At 38.5% G+C, this 20,708-nt stretch overlaps 1 protein-coding gene across 1 annotated transcript in view; it reads right to left on the bottom strand.

The window, feature by feature from the left end:
* Positions 1-2,333: 2,333 nt before the first annotated feature.
* The window catches only part of LOC134751453 (ankyrin-1-like), a 111,077-nt gene continuing 92,702 nt past the window's right edge, over positions 2,334-20,708 (bottom strand). Inside the window, exons 21-36 of the mRNA XM_063686861.1 lie at positions 20,473-20,580; positions 19,147-19,276; positions 17,909-18,097; positions 17,199-17,393; positions 16,416-16,570; positions 15,287-15,349; positions 14,702-14,828; positions 12,761-12,889; positions 12,054-12,146; positions 11,007-11,124; positions 9,936-10,045; positions 9,556-9,628; positions 6,007-9,411; positions 5,460-5,541; positions 4,593-4,643; positions 2,334-2,625 (exon numbers count right to left, since the gene is read on the bottom strand). Coding sequence (XP_063542931.1) covers positions 4,610-4,643; positions 5,460-5,541; positions 6,007-9,411; positions 9,556-9,628; positions 9,936-10,045; positions 11,007-11,124; positions 12,054-12,146; positions 12,761-12,889; positions 14,702-14,828; positions 15,287-15,349; positions 16,416-16,570; positions 17,199-17,393; positions 17,909-18,097; positions 19,147-19,276; positions 20,473-20,580 — 5,011 coding nt within the window. The 3' untranslated portion in view covers positions 2,334-2,625; positions 4,593-4,609. The remainder of the gene's footprint in view (positions 2,626-4,592; positions 4,644-5,459; positions 5,542-6,006; positions 9,412-9,555; positions 9,629-9,935; positions 10,046-11,006; positions 11,125-12,053; positions 12,147-12,760; positions 12,890-14,701; positions 14,829-15,286; positions 15,350-16,415; positions 16,571-17,198; positions 17,394-17,908; positions 18,098-19,146; positions 19,277-20,472; positions 20,581-20,708) is intronic.

Genomic DNA, 20,708 nt, shown 5'->3' with positions numbered 1-20,708 from the left:
CTCTTGCGTCACAGAATAAGTAATGTTAATGCACCACAATGAGTTACCGCCATACTCGTACAACCCGATACATATTATTATTGTAGTTGCAAAAATTGGCTAGAGATGTCGCTGCATTACATTATTTATAAAAATCATGATATTTTAAAAGTGAGAAAAGTTCAAAATGTGAAACTGGTGCAAAGCGATTATTATTATTACTTATAGTTGCTTAAAGGTATGCGTTTTCATTGATACCAAGATGTATCTTTTGTTTTTTTTTTTGCACTATGCATGGTATAATACCACCATATGTGGTATGGTGGTATAGTATGGTGGCACCATGCAAATAAAAATACTAGTGTATTTAGTTCGCAATAGTATTGAAAATTCGTTTTAACATTTCAGGCGCAAATAATTAGCACGAAAGGTCTCTGATTACAATAGCCTCGTAAGACCCACTGGCCTATTTTTAAGACAACTATTTTTATTATTATAAATCGTATCCAATTTAGCTAAAATGTTAAAATTTTAGGTCACTGAGCATTATTTTATACGGCCTGAAATATACTCTGACAAACCCGTATCGAAACGAAGATTCGATCTCCCATAGAAGTTTTGAATTTTGCTTCTTTTTCTACGGGCAAATAGGTTTGCCAAACTATATCTTGGGCCTTACGAGGATAGACAATGCATTCTAATCATATAAAACGATACGGCTATTTAATGACATGCCGTCTAAAATAATGGCTTTATCGTAAAATAGTAAACGATTACGATCGGTGCGCTATATGTAGAGTAGTGAGCTGTGATAAGTATGAATTTAACGCTATAGTATTACTTTACTAAATACAGCGGGACAATGCCAGTATAATTTTGAGTATATGAAAAAATCCTACCTAATAGCTGAGGCAGGGATACTCAAATAAATTGTTTTAAAGAAGAAAAAGGAATTTGCAGCGAAACTGATCTGAAAATCTTCATACAAAGTTGCATTATGGTTATAAATGGCGTGAATGGTTTTCAAGCAAATGGCAAACTCATTCTTGACTGACAACAAGTCTCTTATTCAATAAGAATGCAGTTAAAAATCTCCTTTATCGACCGAGAACACGAAAATTTAAAAACCTCACATTTTTATAACGGTTTGTGATAATTGTGATCCACGTACATTATAACGCCATCTAGTGAGCTCGGTGAGTTTTCAGACAAATCACATATAAAAAAACCTTTACTAGTCTTATTTATTACTAGAGTACACTTGCATTGTCCCAGGGTAAGATTATATTTATTTAAAGATAACTTTAGTTGTGGCCTCCGTCCAAGCACCCATTTGAACAAATAACATTCTTGTGACACACCGCACGCTTGTGTGCACTTAACACACTACAATACAACAAAACATCAAGACACCAATTTAAAATCTTATAGGCGGGAAATAAATTGCTATTGTCGAGGGAGTAAAGGCAACTGGTAGTCTTATTAAAGTATAAAAGTTGCGAGAAAGTGAACCATTTGCTGTGTGTATTCTGTATAGCTTTTTTTAACGATTTTAATGATTCTTTTAAGGCCCATACACATCAAAGCCCATACACATCAAATACGTTAGAGGCTTTAGTCCCTACGTAGATACGCGACTTTTAGTTATAATGTATGACCTTACTTAAATGTATGCATCCAACGCTAATGCGCCGTGCGTTGTCACAAAATGCAAACAATGTGACATGTGTCGTAGAATTCCATACATTACAAATTTACATTATAACCTGCTGATTTACGTATCTGGTATGTAGTGGCTTTTTATCTCCTTGCTATTGACGATTAAGGCAAGGTATTCGATTCTGCTTAAACCATATCTATCCTATAAAATTCAACGCTATAAAACTTCAAACATTTAAAAAGCAATGGCAGGTTACATTTTTAAATTCTTCAACGATAAACCGTCCAAATTCATTTGTATCATTTTTGTACAATATTAATATGTTACAAAACCATTTGGAAAACTATCACCTATCACGATAGATGTAAAACTCTATTGATAGAATATTCTAACAAGTAACCATACCACCGAAAACATTGTTTGAGTGAATTGCAAAAAAATTGTACGTATACTTAATTAAGAAGCTGTGATTAGTCAAAATTTAATTGATTTATTTGTATTACGAAAATTAACCATGTAAATTGTATTCTATTGTACTTAATTCATACACATTATGTCGATAGCATACGATAAAACATGAAAGTGAAAAACAACTTAAATAAAAATTGCCTAATTGTCGTAACACAATGGAATCAATTAACTTTAGACTAATTACGGGTCCATAACTATGTAAAAAAAAATTGCAATTCACTCGTTAATATTTTATATTCGCTTTTATTGACTCGATAACAATGGCTGAACATAATATTATTATCACTAATTTAACCGAAATTGTTAGTGAAATACATATTATTTTTTACATCTCTTTAGATCTAAAGAAGCTTACAGGAAGGAAGGGCCAACACGTCTAAAGCAGTATACCCCTATCTAATAAAAATGTACTTAAAGTATACATTTTATCCATCCGCCAATCGCCTTTCGTTTCAAAACCGCGAAGTGATGCTGTTGGTTGCCTTCACGGACTGCGCCGTAGCTTGGAGAAAAAACTGAAAAAACAACACAAAATAAGGCTTTGATTCGACTAAATCTGGGTTCCCAACCGATTCACAAATTAAGCACTTCAATTATACAATTATATATATTATAATAAGCTGTTTTTATATCCCAAATACGTACTAAAATCTCAGTTAAATTGGCCTATCAATCCAATCCTGCTTTTGGCAAATTGGGGCAAATCGAACTGTTATTTTCGTATCTGTGATATAAAAACAGTTTTTAAAAATTCAAAGCCTTATTAACATTTGCTGTTCGTTTTGTGGTGTTATTTCTTTGAAAACTCTAAGGTTTTCACGAAACACCTGTTGGGAACCACTGCAAGAACACGCAAATCAAAATGCAAAGAAATCGAAATAAAACTTACCGATAGTGATTGTGCTAATGCAAACGTAGCTGTGCGTGAAAATGTGACATGCTAAAGGAATAAACAACTGCAAATTAAACTATTCTTATTTTATTGCAGACATCTGACCAGAGACAGTAGGGCAAATTAAAAATGTCACTATTATAATAGGTGGCACCGACAGAACTCCTGATGCTTTGTGATGCTGGTTTCTTGAGAACTATTACAATTTTATTGTTAATTGTTAATTTTGTACGTCTATTATTTCAGTTGTCTGTGGTCTACTAAAAAAATGAAAAGTGTCGTTTTCACCAATTCTTACTCTTTCACGATAATTTATTTTGCAGTTTTCGCAATGGTATGTGGCGTGCGGACATCAGAGCAAATTAATATTAAAGCTATAAATAAAAACACCAGGGATTGTTCGAGAATCGTCTCATATAATATCTTAAATTATGTAACAACTTACAGAGAGACATCGCGCGTTGGCGCTGCCATTTTAAATTAATAATTTTCTCGAAAGTATGTAACAGCGGAATAAACACGCTTTGTGACATAAAAGCGCTGTGTAACGTTATTTGCAAACCTTTAAGTATATACATGTTCAAAGTGAGATTGAATAAATAGAAATATACTAGCAGATCTATGATTAGGCGAAAATTCGATCTGACATGCTCCAAAAAACTGTACAAAAAATCTGTGCAAAGAAAATCTAGTAGTCAAAATCGTAAATAATACGAAACAAATACTTATTTAATGTAAAATGCAAGTCCACTGATTAAAACTTATATAAATTAATTACAAAACAATAGTATCAAATTATACAAAGCAAATCGATCGTCAATTGTAAAATTCTTGATTTATTTTTAAATAAATTAAATGGTACGAAACAAAATAGGCAAGATGATCTGTACATTTGTAAAAAAAATGCAAAAGCATAGTCTAAATTAAAATATAGAAATTACAAATACAAGTCACATCAAGTACGTTGATTTCTTTGAAATCGAAGTGGGTTAATCAATATTAATATATTAAAATTTGACGATAAGTAGATAAAATAGAACTCGACTGAATCTCTTTTAACTTTCACTGAAATAATGTCACTTATTGCTCCTACAACTATGAAAATAATTACTGCAATGGTTTTCGAGCCTTAACTCAATATTGTTCATCGTAGTAACTACAAGCAGTTTGTAGGGCTACTCCTGTCACTACCGGATTGCTGGCAAATAAACCACATCGAAACTTGACGCAACGTTTTGCGGTCAAACCTAACTAGTTGTCTGATTGAACAATTCACACCACATTGTGACCCTGCAAAGAATCGAACCTGGAGATTTTTAAATTTTTAGTCATGTGTGTCAGAAATTATACAAAATTGAACCCTATCACTTTGAAACAAAGTTCAAACTGATGTGGGAAATATATTCTCTCTGCCTTATAAAGGCAGAATGACGTCAACAGCTTCTATGTGGTCGACGTTTAGTTAACATGTACTTTTGAACTGAAAGAGTATTACTTTTATATCACTAACACTTGTTTCTGGCCAGCATTCCAGTGTGACAGGGCACACGTAACAACAATAAATACTAAACAACTATAAGTATATCATACATCGTTCGTCGCCGCAGTTACTTCCGTCCCTTTTTCTTTAGCTTCGGTATCCTGTAAGCGTGCGTGGTTATAGTTAGGTGAGTGTATTGGTACATCAAAAACTGTGAAACTTGCAACTTTCAGACAAAATACTTAATTGATTTGTGTTGCTGTTTTTAACGTACTTTTTGACAATTAGTTGGAAATGTTTGTAGAAAATTAAATAAGAAGTACAAGCATTGTCTTTAGGAAATTGGACATTTTGTATTAGTTTCACAGTTTTTATTAACAATCGTGAATTTATTGTATGCACTATCTGGCTTATTTGGGCTTGAATGCAATGGCGTTTCATGGAATTAGTTATGTGCTATAGTGTAATAGTTATATACATTTGTGACGTTTTCAAGTAAAAGGTACCACATTGTCGCTTACCATAAGGACGAAATTTGCTAGTATCTTTATACGACTAACCTGTCAGAGCGTCCTTATGGTAAGCGATAAAGCGGTACCTTTTGCTTGAAAACGACACATTTGTACACGTAGCGGGCTAAATGTTATCTTGCAATGATTGTTGGGAAATATCAAGTAAATATACTAAATATTATCAACACTAATATATACGGGCGTATCTTTGTCAAAATTTTATAAATATCTGGATTTAACTCCACGATATGACTTAACTGAACGATTAGGAATAGTTTCATAATAATAGGCACCTTTGATAATATCCTTGTGTTTTCGACTTTGAGAGAAGAGGGCAAACTTCGAACAATTTTTTTATTATTGCACTTCATTGATTGTTTCGTCGAATTAAAAAGATAAGCCACAGATCTTTAGGTACGTCGAATTGGTGTAAATAATATAAGTATGTGATTGAAAGTGTCTTACCCTGAGCCCTTTTTGTGTGGTGAGGGCGAGGACTGTGCTTTCTCCGATTCTAATAATTTTGTGCTGGAATCCTTCATGAAACCTGTGAAAAATAAAATAAAATTAGGCTAAGTATATATTTAATATGTCGAACAAGAATAAATTATATGGAATGTATTTACCAAATACAAATAAATATTTAAATGCACCTACAACCTACAAATAAATGTCCATTTCGCAGTTTTCTTTATAACACGTTAAAACGAAAGAAAAGCAGTAAAAAAAAAAACGGACAAGAGCGGCAACAGAAATACATCATCTGTGATCAAATGTCACGGTCTATCACGGTGTGTCTATCACGGTTCATGAGATACAGCCTGGTGATAGACAGACGGACAGCGGAGTTTTAGTAATAGTGTCCCGTTTTTACCCTTTGTGTACGGGAACAAACAATGTAGGTATGTTTTTTGTTCGAACAAATTAGGTAGACGATACGTTGTATAAACTAGAGTAATCACAAAGGAAAGGATTCAAAGTACCTTCACGCAAAATGATCTAAAGAACTCACCTTTGCCCGAAGATCCAAACACGGAATTGCCCAAATCGTTAAGACTGCTTGTGAATTTGTCAGCCTCATTGGCCACCGCGTCCGCCACCGCCTGCCCTCCCTCCTGCGCACCCTCCTTCACCCCCTCGAGTCTCTCACTAACATCCTCTAGCCTCTCCGCCGCCGCACCCTTACTGTCCTCCAACCTGTGCTTAGCAGCCCCTTTCACGTCCTCCAACTGGTTTTCAGCCGAGACTTGGAAGCCCTCAAAAGACTCCTTCATATCACCGAATAACTCCTTAGAATTATTCTCGAAACTTTGAGTCGAACTCTGAACACCACCCAAGAATTCTTTCGCCGAATCGTCTAAGCTATCAAACGTGTCTCCGGCAGAACTTTGGAAGCTGTGTAGCGTGTCTTGTGCAGAACTTTCTAAGCCGTGAACGTCATCCCTGAAATCAGCATAAGTATCTCTGGTGGAACTCTGCAAATCCTCCCATTGGTCTTTCGCGTCGCTCACTTTGTCCTTAGCTGAACTTTCGACTCTATCGAAAGTAATTAAGGCCGAGTCTTGAACGTGGTCGAACGCGTTTTTAGACGACTTCTGTAGATCGCTAACCTTGTCGCTTGCGGCGTTTTGGATGTGGTGTAATTCATCGTGCCCTTTCTTTTGTAGGTCATCGAATTTATTTGACAGGTTCGCGTGTAATTCTGCTTTTTTGTCAGCAGCAGCGTTGATTGTATCTTCAGCTGATTTCTTGATGTGTTCAGTGGTTTGTTCGGCGGTTTGTCGTATTCTGTCCATTTCTGATTCAGTGACATTTTGTAATTGTGCTTTCTTGTCGTGGATAGTGTTTTCGATTGATTCCCTTTTGTCGTGCATTGCGTTTTCTAGTTCTGATGCTTTATTTTGTAGTGCATGCTTGGTTGCATCTGTTTTGTCGTGAATGGCTGAGCCAACTTCATGCGCTTTATCATGAACAGCATTCGAAACTTCTTTCGTTTTGTCGTGAACAGCCTGGCTAAATTCGTGAGCAGCATTTGAAACCTCTTCCTTCTTATCATGAATCGTTGAGCCAACTTCGTGCGCCTTGTCATGAACAGCATTCGAAACGTCTTGTGTTTTGTCGTGAACAGCTTGGCTGAATTCGTGGGCAGTGTGTGAAACCTGTTCCTTCTTATCTCGGATCGCTGAGCCAACTTCGTGAGCCTTATCATGAACAGCATTCGAAACGTCTTGTGTTTTGTCATGAACATCCTGGCCGAACTCGTGGGCAGCGTGTGAAACCTGATCCTTCTTATCATGGATCGCTGTGCCAACTTCATGAGCCTTATCATAAACAGCGTTGGAAAATTCTTGCGTTTTGTCGTGAACAGCTTGGCCGAATTCGTGAGCAGCGTGTGCTGCCGCTTCCTTCTCGTCGTGAATAGCCGTGCTTACTTCGTTAGCTTTGTCCTTAATTGCACTAGAAACCTCCTGCGTCTTATCATTAATAGCTTTGCCAACCTCTTGTGCCTTATCCTGAATGGCTTCCTTTTTATCATGAATAGCCTGCCCGACCTGTTCCGTAGTATCGTGAACAGCGTTAGCGATTTCTTCCTTTTTGTCACTTACTGCCTTACCGACCTCTTCTTTCTTGTCGTGTATGGCCTGACTAACCTCTTGAGTTTTACTGTGTATAGCATCGCCGACTTCTTGGGCAGCATGTTTAACATCTTCCTTTTTGTCATGTGCCGCTTTTTGTAGCTCATCTTTCTTATCGTGTAACGCCTTTTCAGCTTCCTTAGCTTTGTCGTTTACATTTTCAGCTAAGTGGTTAGCACCATCTTTTAGTTCCTCGTGTTTATGTTCAACGGCTTCCTTGATTTCGTCTTTTTTAGCCGACGCTTCATCTAACAAGTTGTTAGCTGCATCTTTTCCTTCGGAAACTTTTCCTTTCACTTCCTTTTCGATCTTTTCTTTCTCTCCGAAAATGTTGCTTACTAGGCCAGTAATAAAGTTCTTGCCTTCCTTCTTAGCTTTCTTAGCCTCTTTCTTCGCTTTGTCTTTTTCTTTTCCAGCTTTAGACTTAAGGTCCGCGGCGGCGTCTTCGGCTTTTTCTTTAGCGCTGTCTATCGATTCACCAAGGTCGTGTAATTTTTCGTTCGTTTTATCTTTAATATTATCGGCGGTTTCTTTAGCACCTGCTTTAAGTTCCTGAGCTTTGTGGTTAACATTATCTTGTACTGCGTGGAAGGTGTCGCTGACAGCATTAGCGCCTTCTTTCGCCTTTTGTCCGATTTGTGACATATGCTCATGGCTTCTGTTCCTTAGCTCTTCCGCTTGTTCTTGCGCAAGGAAATCCATTGTATTAGCTTTGTTGATTAAATTATTTTTAGTATCGCCTACAGCAAAAGCGACATTCTCATAAGCATCGTTTGTTGAGGTGTTAAAGTTGTCAAATTCGTTGGCAATATTCGACTGGACTAGCGCAGCCTTAGCGTTCATGTCATTGTGAGCTGTATGCGCGGATTCCGCGAGCTGGTTAATACCGTCTTCAGTTGCGTGTTTAGCGTCATTAGCGTGATCTTTAGCACTCTTTATGAAGTTTTCTTCTTTTATAATTAGATCGTCCTTTAATTCAGTGGCTTGGCGCTGTAACTTATCTTTTTCTTGTCCCAACTTAGCAACACCTTCATCTACATTGCTTTGTACTTTGTCGCCAACGTCATGTAACTTTTCATGTGCGGCGAATTTAGCTTGCTCAATTTGATCGAGTAAGGTAGAGGTTTCTTCGTGACTATGCTTGGGTCCCTTCGGGCCATCGCAGCACACGGTAGGGTACGCGAAGGGGTCTTTCTTGGGAACTTTCATAGGCGTTTCTACCGGCTGCATGTTAGCATATTGCTCGTACACTTCTTCGGTAATATTTTGCAAGTTTGCCGGCCTGTCTTCATCAACAACAAGGCGAGTTGTGTACACTTCACTATTGAGATCTTCTTCTTTGTCCTTTTGATGCGGTTTCGTTTTGAGATCCTTGAATATATCATCGACTTTTTCGAGTAAATCTTCGCTAATGAGTCTAGGGGCAGGTTTGGGTGGTGTCTTTTCTTTTTCTTCAGGTTGAGGGGTTTTTTCTTTCTGTTGTTTAGGCGGGCTCTTTTCTTTGTCTTCTCGTTTTGGTGAGTTTTTGTCTTTCTTTTGTTTCGGTGGGCTTTTTTCTTTGGACTCTCTGGGTTTTGGTTTGGGGGAGTCTTTGTCGTCCTCGTCCTGGCTGTGGCTGAATACGTGTTTCACCTTGTCGGCGAGGCCCCCGAGGAAGCCCTCCTTCTTCTTGCCCTTCTCCTTGTCGCCTTTCTCAAGGGTGTTCATGGGAGTTTTGTCCTCATCGGAGTCGAATGTGGCTTTGACCTTGTCTGGGTCGACGTGATTGGTGTCACCGTTGGCTGTAACAACATTGCTTAATTTAGTAATAAATTATTTCAAAATAACAGTTATAGTATAGTGTCCTGATTTTTACTATGTTTTAAATTAATCGATCTGTAATCAACGGGAACAAATATCAAGTTACAATAGTAAGGAATACGTACGTTGTGGTTTGATGACTGCATCTTCGGAGTCCTTAGTAGGATATTTCACGTCGCCGTTCGTAATAATCAAGTCCTGCACAGAATTCAAAAAATGTTTACTATTTTGAAACTACTTTTTAGTATCAATACGTACAATATTATATATTTCAGTCCTCTTAATTCCAGGTCAAATTGATGGTTAATTAGGTAATGACTGTGAATTTATGTGTTACGCTAAAGACATTTAAAAAAGGAGAGATAGAGAGAAATTCAAAAGAAAATGTTTAGTTACAGCATACTAACAAACCATTTAGGAGACGTACAATAAGGGTCATTCCGTTAAGTATGAGAAGTAGTCTGTTATGTTAGTGATTGTGTCATCGAATTGTAGAAATACGAACGTCGTCTGTGTGTCCGTTGAGCGGCGGTGGCGGCGGTGGCGCAATAGGCCCGTGGTGATGGTGGTGATCCCAGCTGTGGAAGCTCAGCTCATCCTTTAGCGCGTCGAAGCCTGCACACAAGCATTTAAGTAAATAAAAAAGCATATGCATATTTTTCTGACAAACCACAAATACATTTGCCAGACGAGGCTCAAGGCAACTAATTTGACTGTTTACATAAGAAACGTGTATATACTTGTATCTACAGTTCGATTCACAAGAGCTGGCACAAATGGAATGAATGAGTGAATGAAAATACCTGTGCGTGTATCACATTAACCTATAAAATGGTGGCTCTGACATACAGTCAGATACAGGTGTCACTCATACAATGAAAGTTTCGTTCATTCCATTCGTGTCAGCTTTCGTGAATCAACCTGTAGCTTCTTCAAACCTTCAAGAAATCCGAGAAAAAAATTGTATGAATTTCATGTTTTCTCGTTCGGGTCCGGGACTCGTGCTCGCCGATCGATATCGGTTTTTTACCCGCTTCAAAGGGGCTTAATAGTTTATCAAGCAGAAATCTATTATGTTTTTATTACAATGTTATAGTGTGCTAGCTAACGCATGCAGTAGTGCCGCTACAGTAACAAAGTTGCCCGTATCCATGTCAGATGGCGCGAGAACAAAAAAGGAACAGGTGGTGAGCTGGTGAGCGTGTTCGGTGAACTTTCTGCCCGATGCCGATATCTCACCGTAAATATAGTTTAGCCAGGGACTGTCTCATTTCAAACATAGATAGAGAGAATCATACTGTCTTTGTCTTACGCTAGTAGCACCCAAAAGAAAGGATGACTATACAATTTTTGTTCTTTCTTATTTACTGACAAATTTGGTTTGCCAGGCTATTAAAAGTGTAGATTAGATTAGATATATTTATTTCTTTTAGAAAAGACACAGTATTTTACACAAAAGGATAAAACAAAGGCTTTCACTAAAATATCGTTAACTTAACATTAGAACAGAAATAAAATAAAAGAACATAACATTAACAAATAAAACAATGTCACAAAAAAAAGAGAGAGTGCATACCGGACTGGTCGAGGTTGAGGTAGTCGACCTGGCTCTTGCCGGCGCGCGGCGCCACGCTGTCGGGGAGCTCCACGTCCAGCACGCACGCCGGCGTCTGCGACTGCTCGCCCTTCGCCACCTGCAATCATACACTGCATTACGACATCTAATCAAGTCGTCACTCCTTAATAGCATAGAGTAACTTATACTAGAGCGGTACTGTCATAGTAAATTTTGTAACCCCAGTAAATTCACTGCCATCTGTCGACACACTTTAAAACTAAAAATGAGGATTTATAAAAATACGATAAAATGTATTTAAATATAGATAAATGATTTTTTTATTTGCATTAATTATTTTTATGATTTTGACCCATGTTCTTTCACTGATATGCGTTAAAATTGTTAAATAACAAACGAAACCGTCAACGCCATCTATTCGACTGTAGGCCAAAACTAGTAGCGCCCTCTCAACGAGAATCAAATTTTCTTGATTTTCGAGGCACGTTTTTTCCTTAGACTGTATCTATCTATTACGGAGTTATATCTATCTTTGTTAATAGTAAACGCTGATCGATAAGTGATAAGTGAGTGAGTGAGTGAGTTTCACATGATAGTTTTAATTTATTATTTAATTTTCGATTGACCTTAACGATAAACGATTGCCACAACAGGAAACATCAACTAACAACTTCGATAAGTTCCTTCATTAGAATTCGTTTTAGAATGAAATGACTCACTAATATTATCGCTTTTGCGCTGGAGAATTTGTAATCTTGTTTGTAAAACTTAGACTAGACAATGAGACTTCACGCCAATAAACACTAGGTGCTGCCCCCTACAGTTTACGCACACTCTTTTGCATGTTAGAGGGTGTGCCACCTTATAGCCTAAATCGAAACAAGACAATAACACGCTTTTCTTATACCAGTTTAAATCATAGACATAGTATATACAAGTTATAGACGCGCCACCGAGCGACCACACTATTTTCTCTTTCCTCTTATAGGGATCGCAATAAGACTATCTTTCTCTATCAAGAGTGTCAGACCCTTGGTTTAAACTAACCTTAGGTTCGTTCATGAAGTAAATGCGTCCGGAGGGGCTCTCCTCGTGGTGCTTCACTCGCACTGGGAACTCCACACGATTGTCCTTGAATGCCTGTGAAACAGGAAAATCATAAATAAACCAGGCAAAAACGAAATACAATACAATACGATTTATTGCACACCTCACATAGTTACATATACAAAGACAATTGGATAGAAATGTAAGATTAAGGTGATACAGGTCCAGTGTACTAATGAAAATAAGAAGGTAAATGAGGACTTGGAAATATCGCACTTTTAACTCTCGAACCTCGCGATACGCAGGAAAAACTTATCAAAAGAGGGAAACTAATAAATTTTGATTTTAAATTGAAAATATGAAACAGGCCAGTCCAGACGATACAAATTACGGCAGTTAATTAAGCGACAACATTACCATCCTCACCACTTAGATGGTCGGCAGTCCTCAACTGTGCGTTTCTCCAGAAACTTCCTGCCTCGCACAGCTAAACTGTGGAATGAACTGTCGCCTGCGGTATTTCCGGACCGATACGACCTTCAAACCTTCAAGAAAAGAGCGTACTCCCATCTTAAATGCCGACAACGCACTTAGAACCCCTTGGTGTTGCGGGTGTCCATGGGCGGCGGTAATCGCTTACCATCAGGTGATCCGTCTGCTCGTTTGCCTCCTAGATCATAAAGAAAAAAAATTACTGAGATACATACCTCGAACTTAAACATGGGCTGGGAGCCGGATTTGGTAACAGGCACCAGGTTCCCGCTGAACTCCAGGTACACCTCCTTGCTGTCCAGGAACTTGACAGAAGTGGAGTGTGCCACCTCCGTGTAGTGCTCCTGCCGGAGAATAAACAATTATTAACCAAAGATTGTGCTTAGCATTAATTGCGTGAGGCCGACCGTGCAAAATTTCCCTTTTTTTAATTTGTATCTTGTTCTATAAGTAAATTGCGATGAATTTCGTTTTTGAAGAAAAGGAATGCTACTTTATAGGGTTCTAATTAGATTGAAGCTTGTTGAGCTTTTCGAGATAAAGATTGATCTTTATGAAACGTCAAAACGATTCGTTAGTATGATAACGCATGCTGCGACATCATAATGAATTCATCTAAGATACATATTGTTTTACCATCATTTTTTACATTTCTATAAGCAGCTTCAAGACTTTATTTTTAATACGTATAAATACGATTTCAACATAGCGTTTAGTAAATAAAGTATACACTCGGACGCAACCTTACTCACCATCACGAATTAGCTTTCCATTTTTTTATGGCATAGATAGGAGAAGTAGAAGTAGTAAATAGAAGTAGTAAGTCAAAAGACGATCTTAATGCCTGGCGAGTTTTTTTAATAATAACGGTACAGAGAACAAATGAATAAAAAGTACCACCGCTATTACAATCACAACAATAATATATAACAGTGTCATATCACTTTGTTATTATTAGTAATGTTTCAAACAGTAGACAACCGACATACACGAGAGATCATTGAAATATTCCTTATTGGAATTAAACTCATTAGCGTTTTATAGGCCACGTTAATGAATTTCCATATTAACTTGGTTTAGGAAAATTTCTAATCTACGCTACGCTTATAACATCCACGTAATAAATTTTATATCATTGAGACACTTTGTTTCATTGACATCTTGACCTATTTTATAACTTTACTAGCGACCCGTCCCGGCTTCGCACGAGTGCAATGCTGATGTATTATACATATAAACCTTCCACATGAATCACTTTATCTATTAAAAAAAACCGTATCAAAATCCATTGCGTAGTTTTAAAGATCTAAGCATACATAGGGACAGACATCCATCCAGACAGCAGGAAGCGACTTTGTTTTATACTATGTAGTGATTTGTTGATACAACTGACTATATATATATACAACACCGTCTCTTTCGCTAACCCCATGTCCGCAGCGAGCAAGTAAGCAGCGGACGAACGATGTGATTCACAGTAATAGTCCTGCCGTCACCCAAGAAAGCTATAGATCGAATCTAACATATTTCAACTTGTAAACATACCTGCTGTAGCAGTCTCGTATGCTAACAGTCGAAGGCAAAAATATCGATCCAGACAAATGGCTCAAAAATGTGTGAACACGACTTTATTGTCTAAGGTGTAAGAGCGTACACATATTTTTGAGAATGTATATATATTTATGCAATTGACTGTACCTATCTTGTATCGTCAGTGATCGGACTAGCAGCCTGCCTTCCAGTAGGCCGAGCACATGATTGGCGCGACAGTATCTCGCGCCGCGAGATAGACTACCCGTCTTTTACTAACTGTATAAATTAAAAGGGGACGGTTAGTCCATGTCGCGGCGTAATACTCTCGCGCCAATCAAATGCTAGCTCGACAGGGCGTCTAAACGTTTGCCCAGAATCACGATGCGGACTTATGGGGCCCACTGATTACCAGTCCGCCTGCAGTCTCTGGCCTGTCAGTTGTTCGGAACTGTCAACTTTTTGTTCTAACTGACAGGCTAATATCGTCCGGCGGACTGGTAATCAGTGGGTCCCTTTAGAATAATACCAAATTAAGTGGTTCACGGCTATAACCCACGCCAGCGTCAGCCACGAAATCTGAATATTTTAGTATAAACACAACATATATATACTTGTAAACATACCTGCTGCAGCAGAGTCTCATACGCGTATCTATCGGTGATGTACAGCACCAGCAGCCTGCCTTCCAGCGCGTCCAGCCGCTTGCCCAGCACCACGATGCGGACCTCGAATGGCACCAACAACATCTCTCTGCGCGAAACAATAAATAAATTATATAAAGAAATGCTATTTTTATGAGACGGTTTTTGAATAAACTAAGAATCATTTGTGTACTTAGTAACAGGCTAAGGATTTTAACGCGCGCGGCTGCAGTCGCCACAGCCGGTTAAGTGCATACGATCACAAGCGGTTGCATATTGAACTGGAAAAGCGGCTAGCCGCGCGGTTAGCCGCCCCCGTGGTTAACCGCTAGTGCGTTATGACCTTAAGGGATATTATAAACAAAATCTTTAAGTACATTGAAACCTGGATGATTGGTATTATAGACTTTATAGAGGTATTCTGTCCCCAAGGGCCCGAAGCTGTCACTTGACTTAAAGAGGTTTCCTGGTTGTCCAGGTCCTAATGACCTAGTTTCACGGTAGATGTTGGTATTGTTGGTACAAAAGATACAGAGAAGCAAAAAAAAATATATCTAAATCACTTACTTATAAAGTTCCGTCGCTAGTTTAGTGGCATCGCTGACATTCTGGCAGTTCATCAACCAGAATCTGAAAGAAAATGACTAGTTACATCTCTGACAATAACCCTTTAGTTAGTTAGTTAGTTTTGCTGGGCATTTTCCGCAAATCGACATCCAATGTGCCTATTTTGCGTGAAACGAGGTAGCGCTACTCTAACCACCCCAGCTCCTCCACGAAGCCTAGCAAAGTCTTCAGGTTGCTAGTTGCCTCCTTTCACACAATAAGCCTTTAGATAAATTATAATATTTTCAGCTAAGCAAAAACTAAAAAAATTTTTTTACATCAGAATCAGAGCACAGGAGCGGTATTCGACATGCGTTAAGTGACGTTTCGTGTTGAACTTCAGTTGAATGGAAGAAATCGTGTGTTGTCAAATAGGTAAATTTGACATTAGCAATCCACAGTTAGGTGACAACGAAACCAAACCGAACCACGCAGAGTTCAGAGCCATTTTAAACCGTATAGTAGTAAGAAAACAAAGTTGATTTTTGTTGCATAATTTTTTCAATGAATGAGTTTTGGTGTACAACCAAATGATACTTTCCACAGTTGATGAACAAATGATTCATTCCACTGTTGAACTGATGTTGAAGCCGAAACTGACAGTTGTGCATCTCGAATAGGGCCCCAGCATTTCAACGGCTGACGCGGATGGTAGTATTTGTGTCATTGACGTAATAGTTAGACTTGCATGTAGCGCACGCAGTAGAGTAAGAAATCCCCAGTGGCGTCGATCCAGTTACGTTTGCCCATAAATTGTGCGCCTTATAACGGGACAGCAGTCGGAGAATTTACGTAGATTGTGATCCTTTAGTTGTAGACTAAAGTCAGCCAGCATGCGAGTTAAATCAAGTCGGCTGTCACTGGGGGGCGAGAGCCTACACTCGGTGTCCAAGTATGTGTACCTGGGGAGCGTATTATCCTGCAAAGGTGGAGCGGATGAAAACATCGACAACAGGATAAAGGCGAAGGCTGCGTTCGCTCAGTTAAAGGCTGTCAGTCAAATGTGCTCACGCGACGTGTTAAACTTTCCCTCTTCGAATCAATTGTGAAATCAGTGTTGCTTTTTGGCTGTGAAACGTGGAGATGGTACCTGGCCGAGACGGTGGTAGTAAAAGATCCGCAATCATCAGTGACCGTCAGAGGGGTTGAACCAGTGACGTCCTCCCATACAGCGCGCGCCTGCCCGCCCATGATGGAACACAGCAGTCGCAGGGTTGACGTGGATTGCTTGTCGTGGGGTCCATTCTGTAAGAATATTAAAAGTAAAAATATTAAAAGTTATATATCCGTACCCTACCAATTTTGTAAACTATGTTAGTGGGCATAACCGCTCGGTTTATCAAAAAAATGGCAAGATGAATGAAAAATCACAATTATTTGCTTAATTTATACAACAAGATGAAACAGAATGTTTTAGACTTTTGACTTTGTAACTGTAATACTACTCCCTACTTTCCATTGGATATTGGCGTTTTACTGATTTGTGTCAATACGTGGGTCATACAAAGATATTAAAATAAAAGTTGTCACTCCTTCACAACTGATCGTGTGCACTGTGCAGTTAACAGAATGTACATAAGTACTTTTATTTATAAGGGTACATTCAGAAAATTTAACTTCTATAATCTAACTAGCGACCCGCCCCGGCTCCGCACGGGTAGCTCAACTAATTTACACAAAACCTTTACAAATTATACATATAAACTTTCCTCTTGAATCACTCTATCTATTAAAACAAACCGCATCAAAATCCGTTGCATAGTTTTGAAGATCTAAGCATACATAGGTACAGACGGACGGACAGAGCGGAAAGCTACTTTTGACTTCTATAATCTAATAGGTATGTGGGACCCATATACGTTATTATATATACCTCGGTCTTGGGCAGCGGTGACGTCAACGTGATGGAGCGATGGAACTTCCTCCGCCGGGGCTCCACGGTAATGACGGGGGCGACGGCCACGTGCCGCGGCAGCGCGCGCCTGCGCAGCGCGGCCGGCGCGCCGTGTGCCTGCACGCCCACGCGGATACGTTTAGTGAGCGCTTGCGGGGGGAATAGCGCTTGGACCTGGTAGAAAACATTTATTATTATTATAGAAATAGTAATAAAATACTTTATTTGGTGTAAAACATAAAACTTAACCTTATTACGTCTTATTCTAATATATTCTAACAACAAAATGGACGCCACTCAGCATATGCCGATGACTAAGATATTTAGCCATGGCGCTGGTTTTCAGGGCAACCAGGGAAAATTAAATAAAACAAAACTAAGCTAACATGTGGGAGAAAGTGGGTTTGTGCTTTGAACAATTAGAGAGTAGGTGAACTACTGGTACTTTAAACTTAAAACTTGAAACACTTAATAACAAAAAAATAATGATAATAATAACCTCCTTATTAATATAGCTTAGCAGAATTCTGTTAATTTTATCTCTTTCTAACAAACAAAAAATTTAATATACCTTGTGGAAAGAATGAATGGGCCCTGGAGGGAAAGTGCCTTAAAACCTTAAGTTAGCTCATTTTGCTTAAAGGAAACATTGTTTTATTTTTAAAATGCAACAAAACTGCATTCTGTACCTGTGGTATATGCGAGCTGGAAACAGTGCCGCCCTCTGGCCCGATGATGTGGACCTCTTGTCGTACACGTGAAACGACGGCCAAGTAATGTGGGAAGTCGCAAGTAATAATTCTGGTCACTCGTTCGCCATTTTCGCCCAGTGTTTCGCCAGAAGTGCCGTGTTCAAGTCGTTCGCGATGTAACGCTTCCTGAAAATAAATATGATGATTAAAAACGTCCTTAGTTCTGATTATGTTACAAGTATTTGTGATTAGATACATTACAATATGTAACTTTAAACGATTACCTATCCTTAAAATGTATTCAACAGCCATAATATCGGTTTTACATTTACATATTGTTCTACATATTGTTTTTAATATTGTTTTTGCATAACTGAAAGTTTTTTGGCACTATTTATTAACACACCGTTAATGTTATTAACGATTCAAATTGACAATTCCTATAAATACTTTCAAATTTAATGTTTTAATGTTTAGGTTTACATTAATTTAATTAAAGAAACTGTAATTCTACAATATTAGTAACTACAATTGTACCTAATGTTACATATACGAGACTGTTTCTTTATATATTTTTTTTTTTATATATAAAGACCAGTATTATAGTGTTGTCATTCCCCCTGCCACGCCTTGCCTATGTTTAAAGTATACGTGTCAGAGTATTTGAGTTTTATTACCAATGTCATTGGGTTACCATTATGGTGCAGACAGTGGTCTTGTTAAATTATGTCGTTGTCTAAACTTAAGTCCCCGTCAGGCTCGGCCGAATTGCACCTTCCCATACAAACGTAGTTCCGCTCTCATTTTAAAACTACGTGTTGGATTGTAATTAAACTTTACACATACAATGACATGAGGTATATCTAGGTCTATAATTAGTTTATATAGCTACAGTTTATAAAACAAACGAAATAGAGCAAAAACAAGTTTTGCATGAAAAACTTAAATTCGCTGTATTTTTTTAACTATGGTATCTGAAGCTACATAAACTAATTACAGTCATAGATATACCTTATCCTATTGTAAGTACAAAGTTTCAGAGCAATCTAGCTAGTCGTTTTAAAATGAGAGCGGAACTATGTTTGTATGGAGAACCGAGCTTGCCGGGGACCGTTAACGTATCGAAGTGATTTGAGGTATATTGCCCGAATCTTTGGGTTCTTTATGGTGCAGTTAGTGGTAGTGGCCCAGGTCCCATTATCTAAACAGTGTTTAAGTAATTTGAGTTCTATTACCTGTATCATAGGGTTGTCATTATTATGCAGATAGTGGTCCTGCCAAGTGTCGCCGGTGTCTGATCTTAGGATGACGATCTCTCGCTCTTTGCACGAAGATGTGAAGATAGGCACCTCGATTATTACTGGCCTGCAAAAATAATACAACACTCAACTTAAGTTTAAGGCCGTTTTTGGCTGACATCTTTATGCATCTGGGAGTCGACGAGAAAGTCATGCAGTTTAAGATTTGAGAATATGTATCCTATACCAAAAACTACTTCTAGGCATACCTATACCAAAGAGGATATAATATTAGAGCGGTACTGTCATAGTAAATTTTGTAACCACAGTAAATTCACTGCCATCTATCGACACACTTTAAAACTAAAAATGAAGATTTATAAAAATACGATAAAATGTATTTAAATATGGATAATTGATTTTTTTTATTTGCATTAATTATTTTTATTATTTTGACCCGGGTTCTTTCACTGATATGCGTTAAAATTGTTAAATAACAAACGAAACCGTCAACGCCCTCTATACGAGAGTAGGCCAAAGGTAGTAGCGACATCTGATCGAGAATCAAATTGTCGTGATTTTCGAGGCACGTTTTTTCCTTAAACTGTATCCATCTATTACGGAGTTATATCTATCTTTGCCTATACTTATGCCACTTATGGGTAAGAAAAAATACATATTGTAAAAACAAAAGCTTATTTTCATTAGTGGTTACGGCGTATAATGTGGATGCGATATTATCTTTTTCTTCTTGAGGGAAGCTACTAGTGCTAGTGTAGCATGAAGTGATAGACGTAGTACCTATTGACCAAAAAAAAAGTCAAGACACACACACACACACACACACACACACACACACACACACACACACACACACACACACACACACACACACACACACACACACACACACACACACACACACACACACACACACACACACACACACACACACACACACACACACACACACACACACACACACACACACACAGCGTCTCCCGGAGACCAAAGTTTAATGTTGTTATTCATAAATGCGTTACTGGCCTGAATTAGCTATGAATCGTTTGTCTTTATCTGTCATTTTAACTTATGTATTTGTAAGAAAGGGATAAAACATAATTTAACTAAATCAAGCCCGTTAAGTTTTAAGAATAAAGGGGGTAAGTTTACGGCCTGAGTGGCGAGCGTCCTACTGAGCATTTGTGGCGCGGGCAGAGTGGTCGGCGGCGTCATAGTTCGCTCGCGTACGTTTGACATGAACACCTCGCTCGTACGTCCCCCCAGACTACCCTAAGATATTAAGAGAGCCAATGTACTTACGCCGCGAACTTGGCGCCCTGCGGCTGTAGTTCCAACAAGCGGGACGCCAGCGCCTCGCCCTCCATGAGCGGCGGTGGCGCCGCGGCCGGCGCGCGACGCGTCGCGGCCCTGAAACAACATTCTTGTAAGTCAATGCAGACCAACTAAAAATAAACACAAATCAAACTTACAAAACAACAAAGTAACGAAAAAAACTGGCCATGTGCGAGTCGGACTCGCGGACGAAGGGTTCCGTA

This window comes from Cydia strobilella, chromosome 22, assembly GCF_947568885.1.
Source record: "Cydia strobilella chromosome 22, ilCydStro3.1, whole genome shotgun sequence".
Lineage (NCBI taxonomy): Eukaryota > Metazoa > Arthropoda > Insecta > Lepidoptera > Tortricidae > Cydia > Cydia strobilella.
The sequence above is the reverse complement of the archived record's forward strand: the minus strand, read 5'-3'. Positions and strand labels throughout refer to the sequence as shown.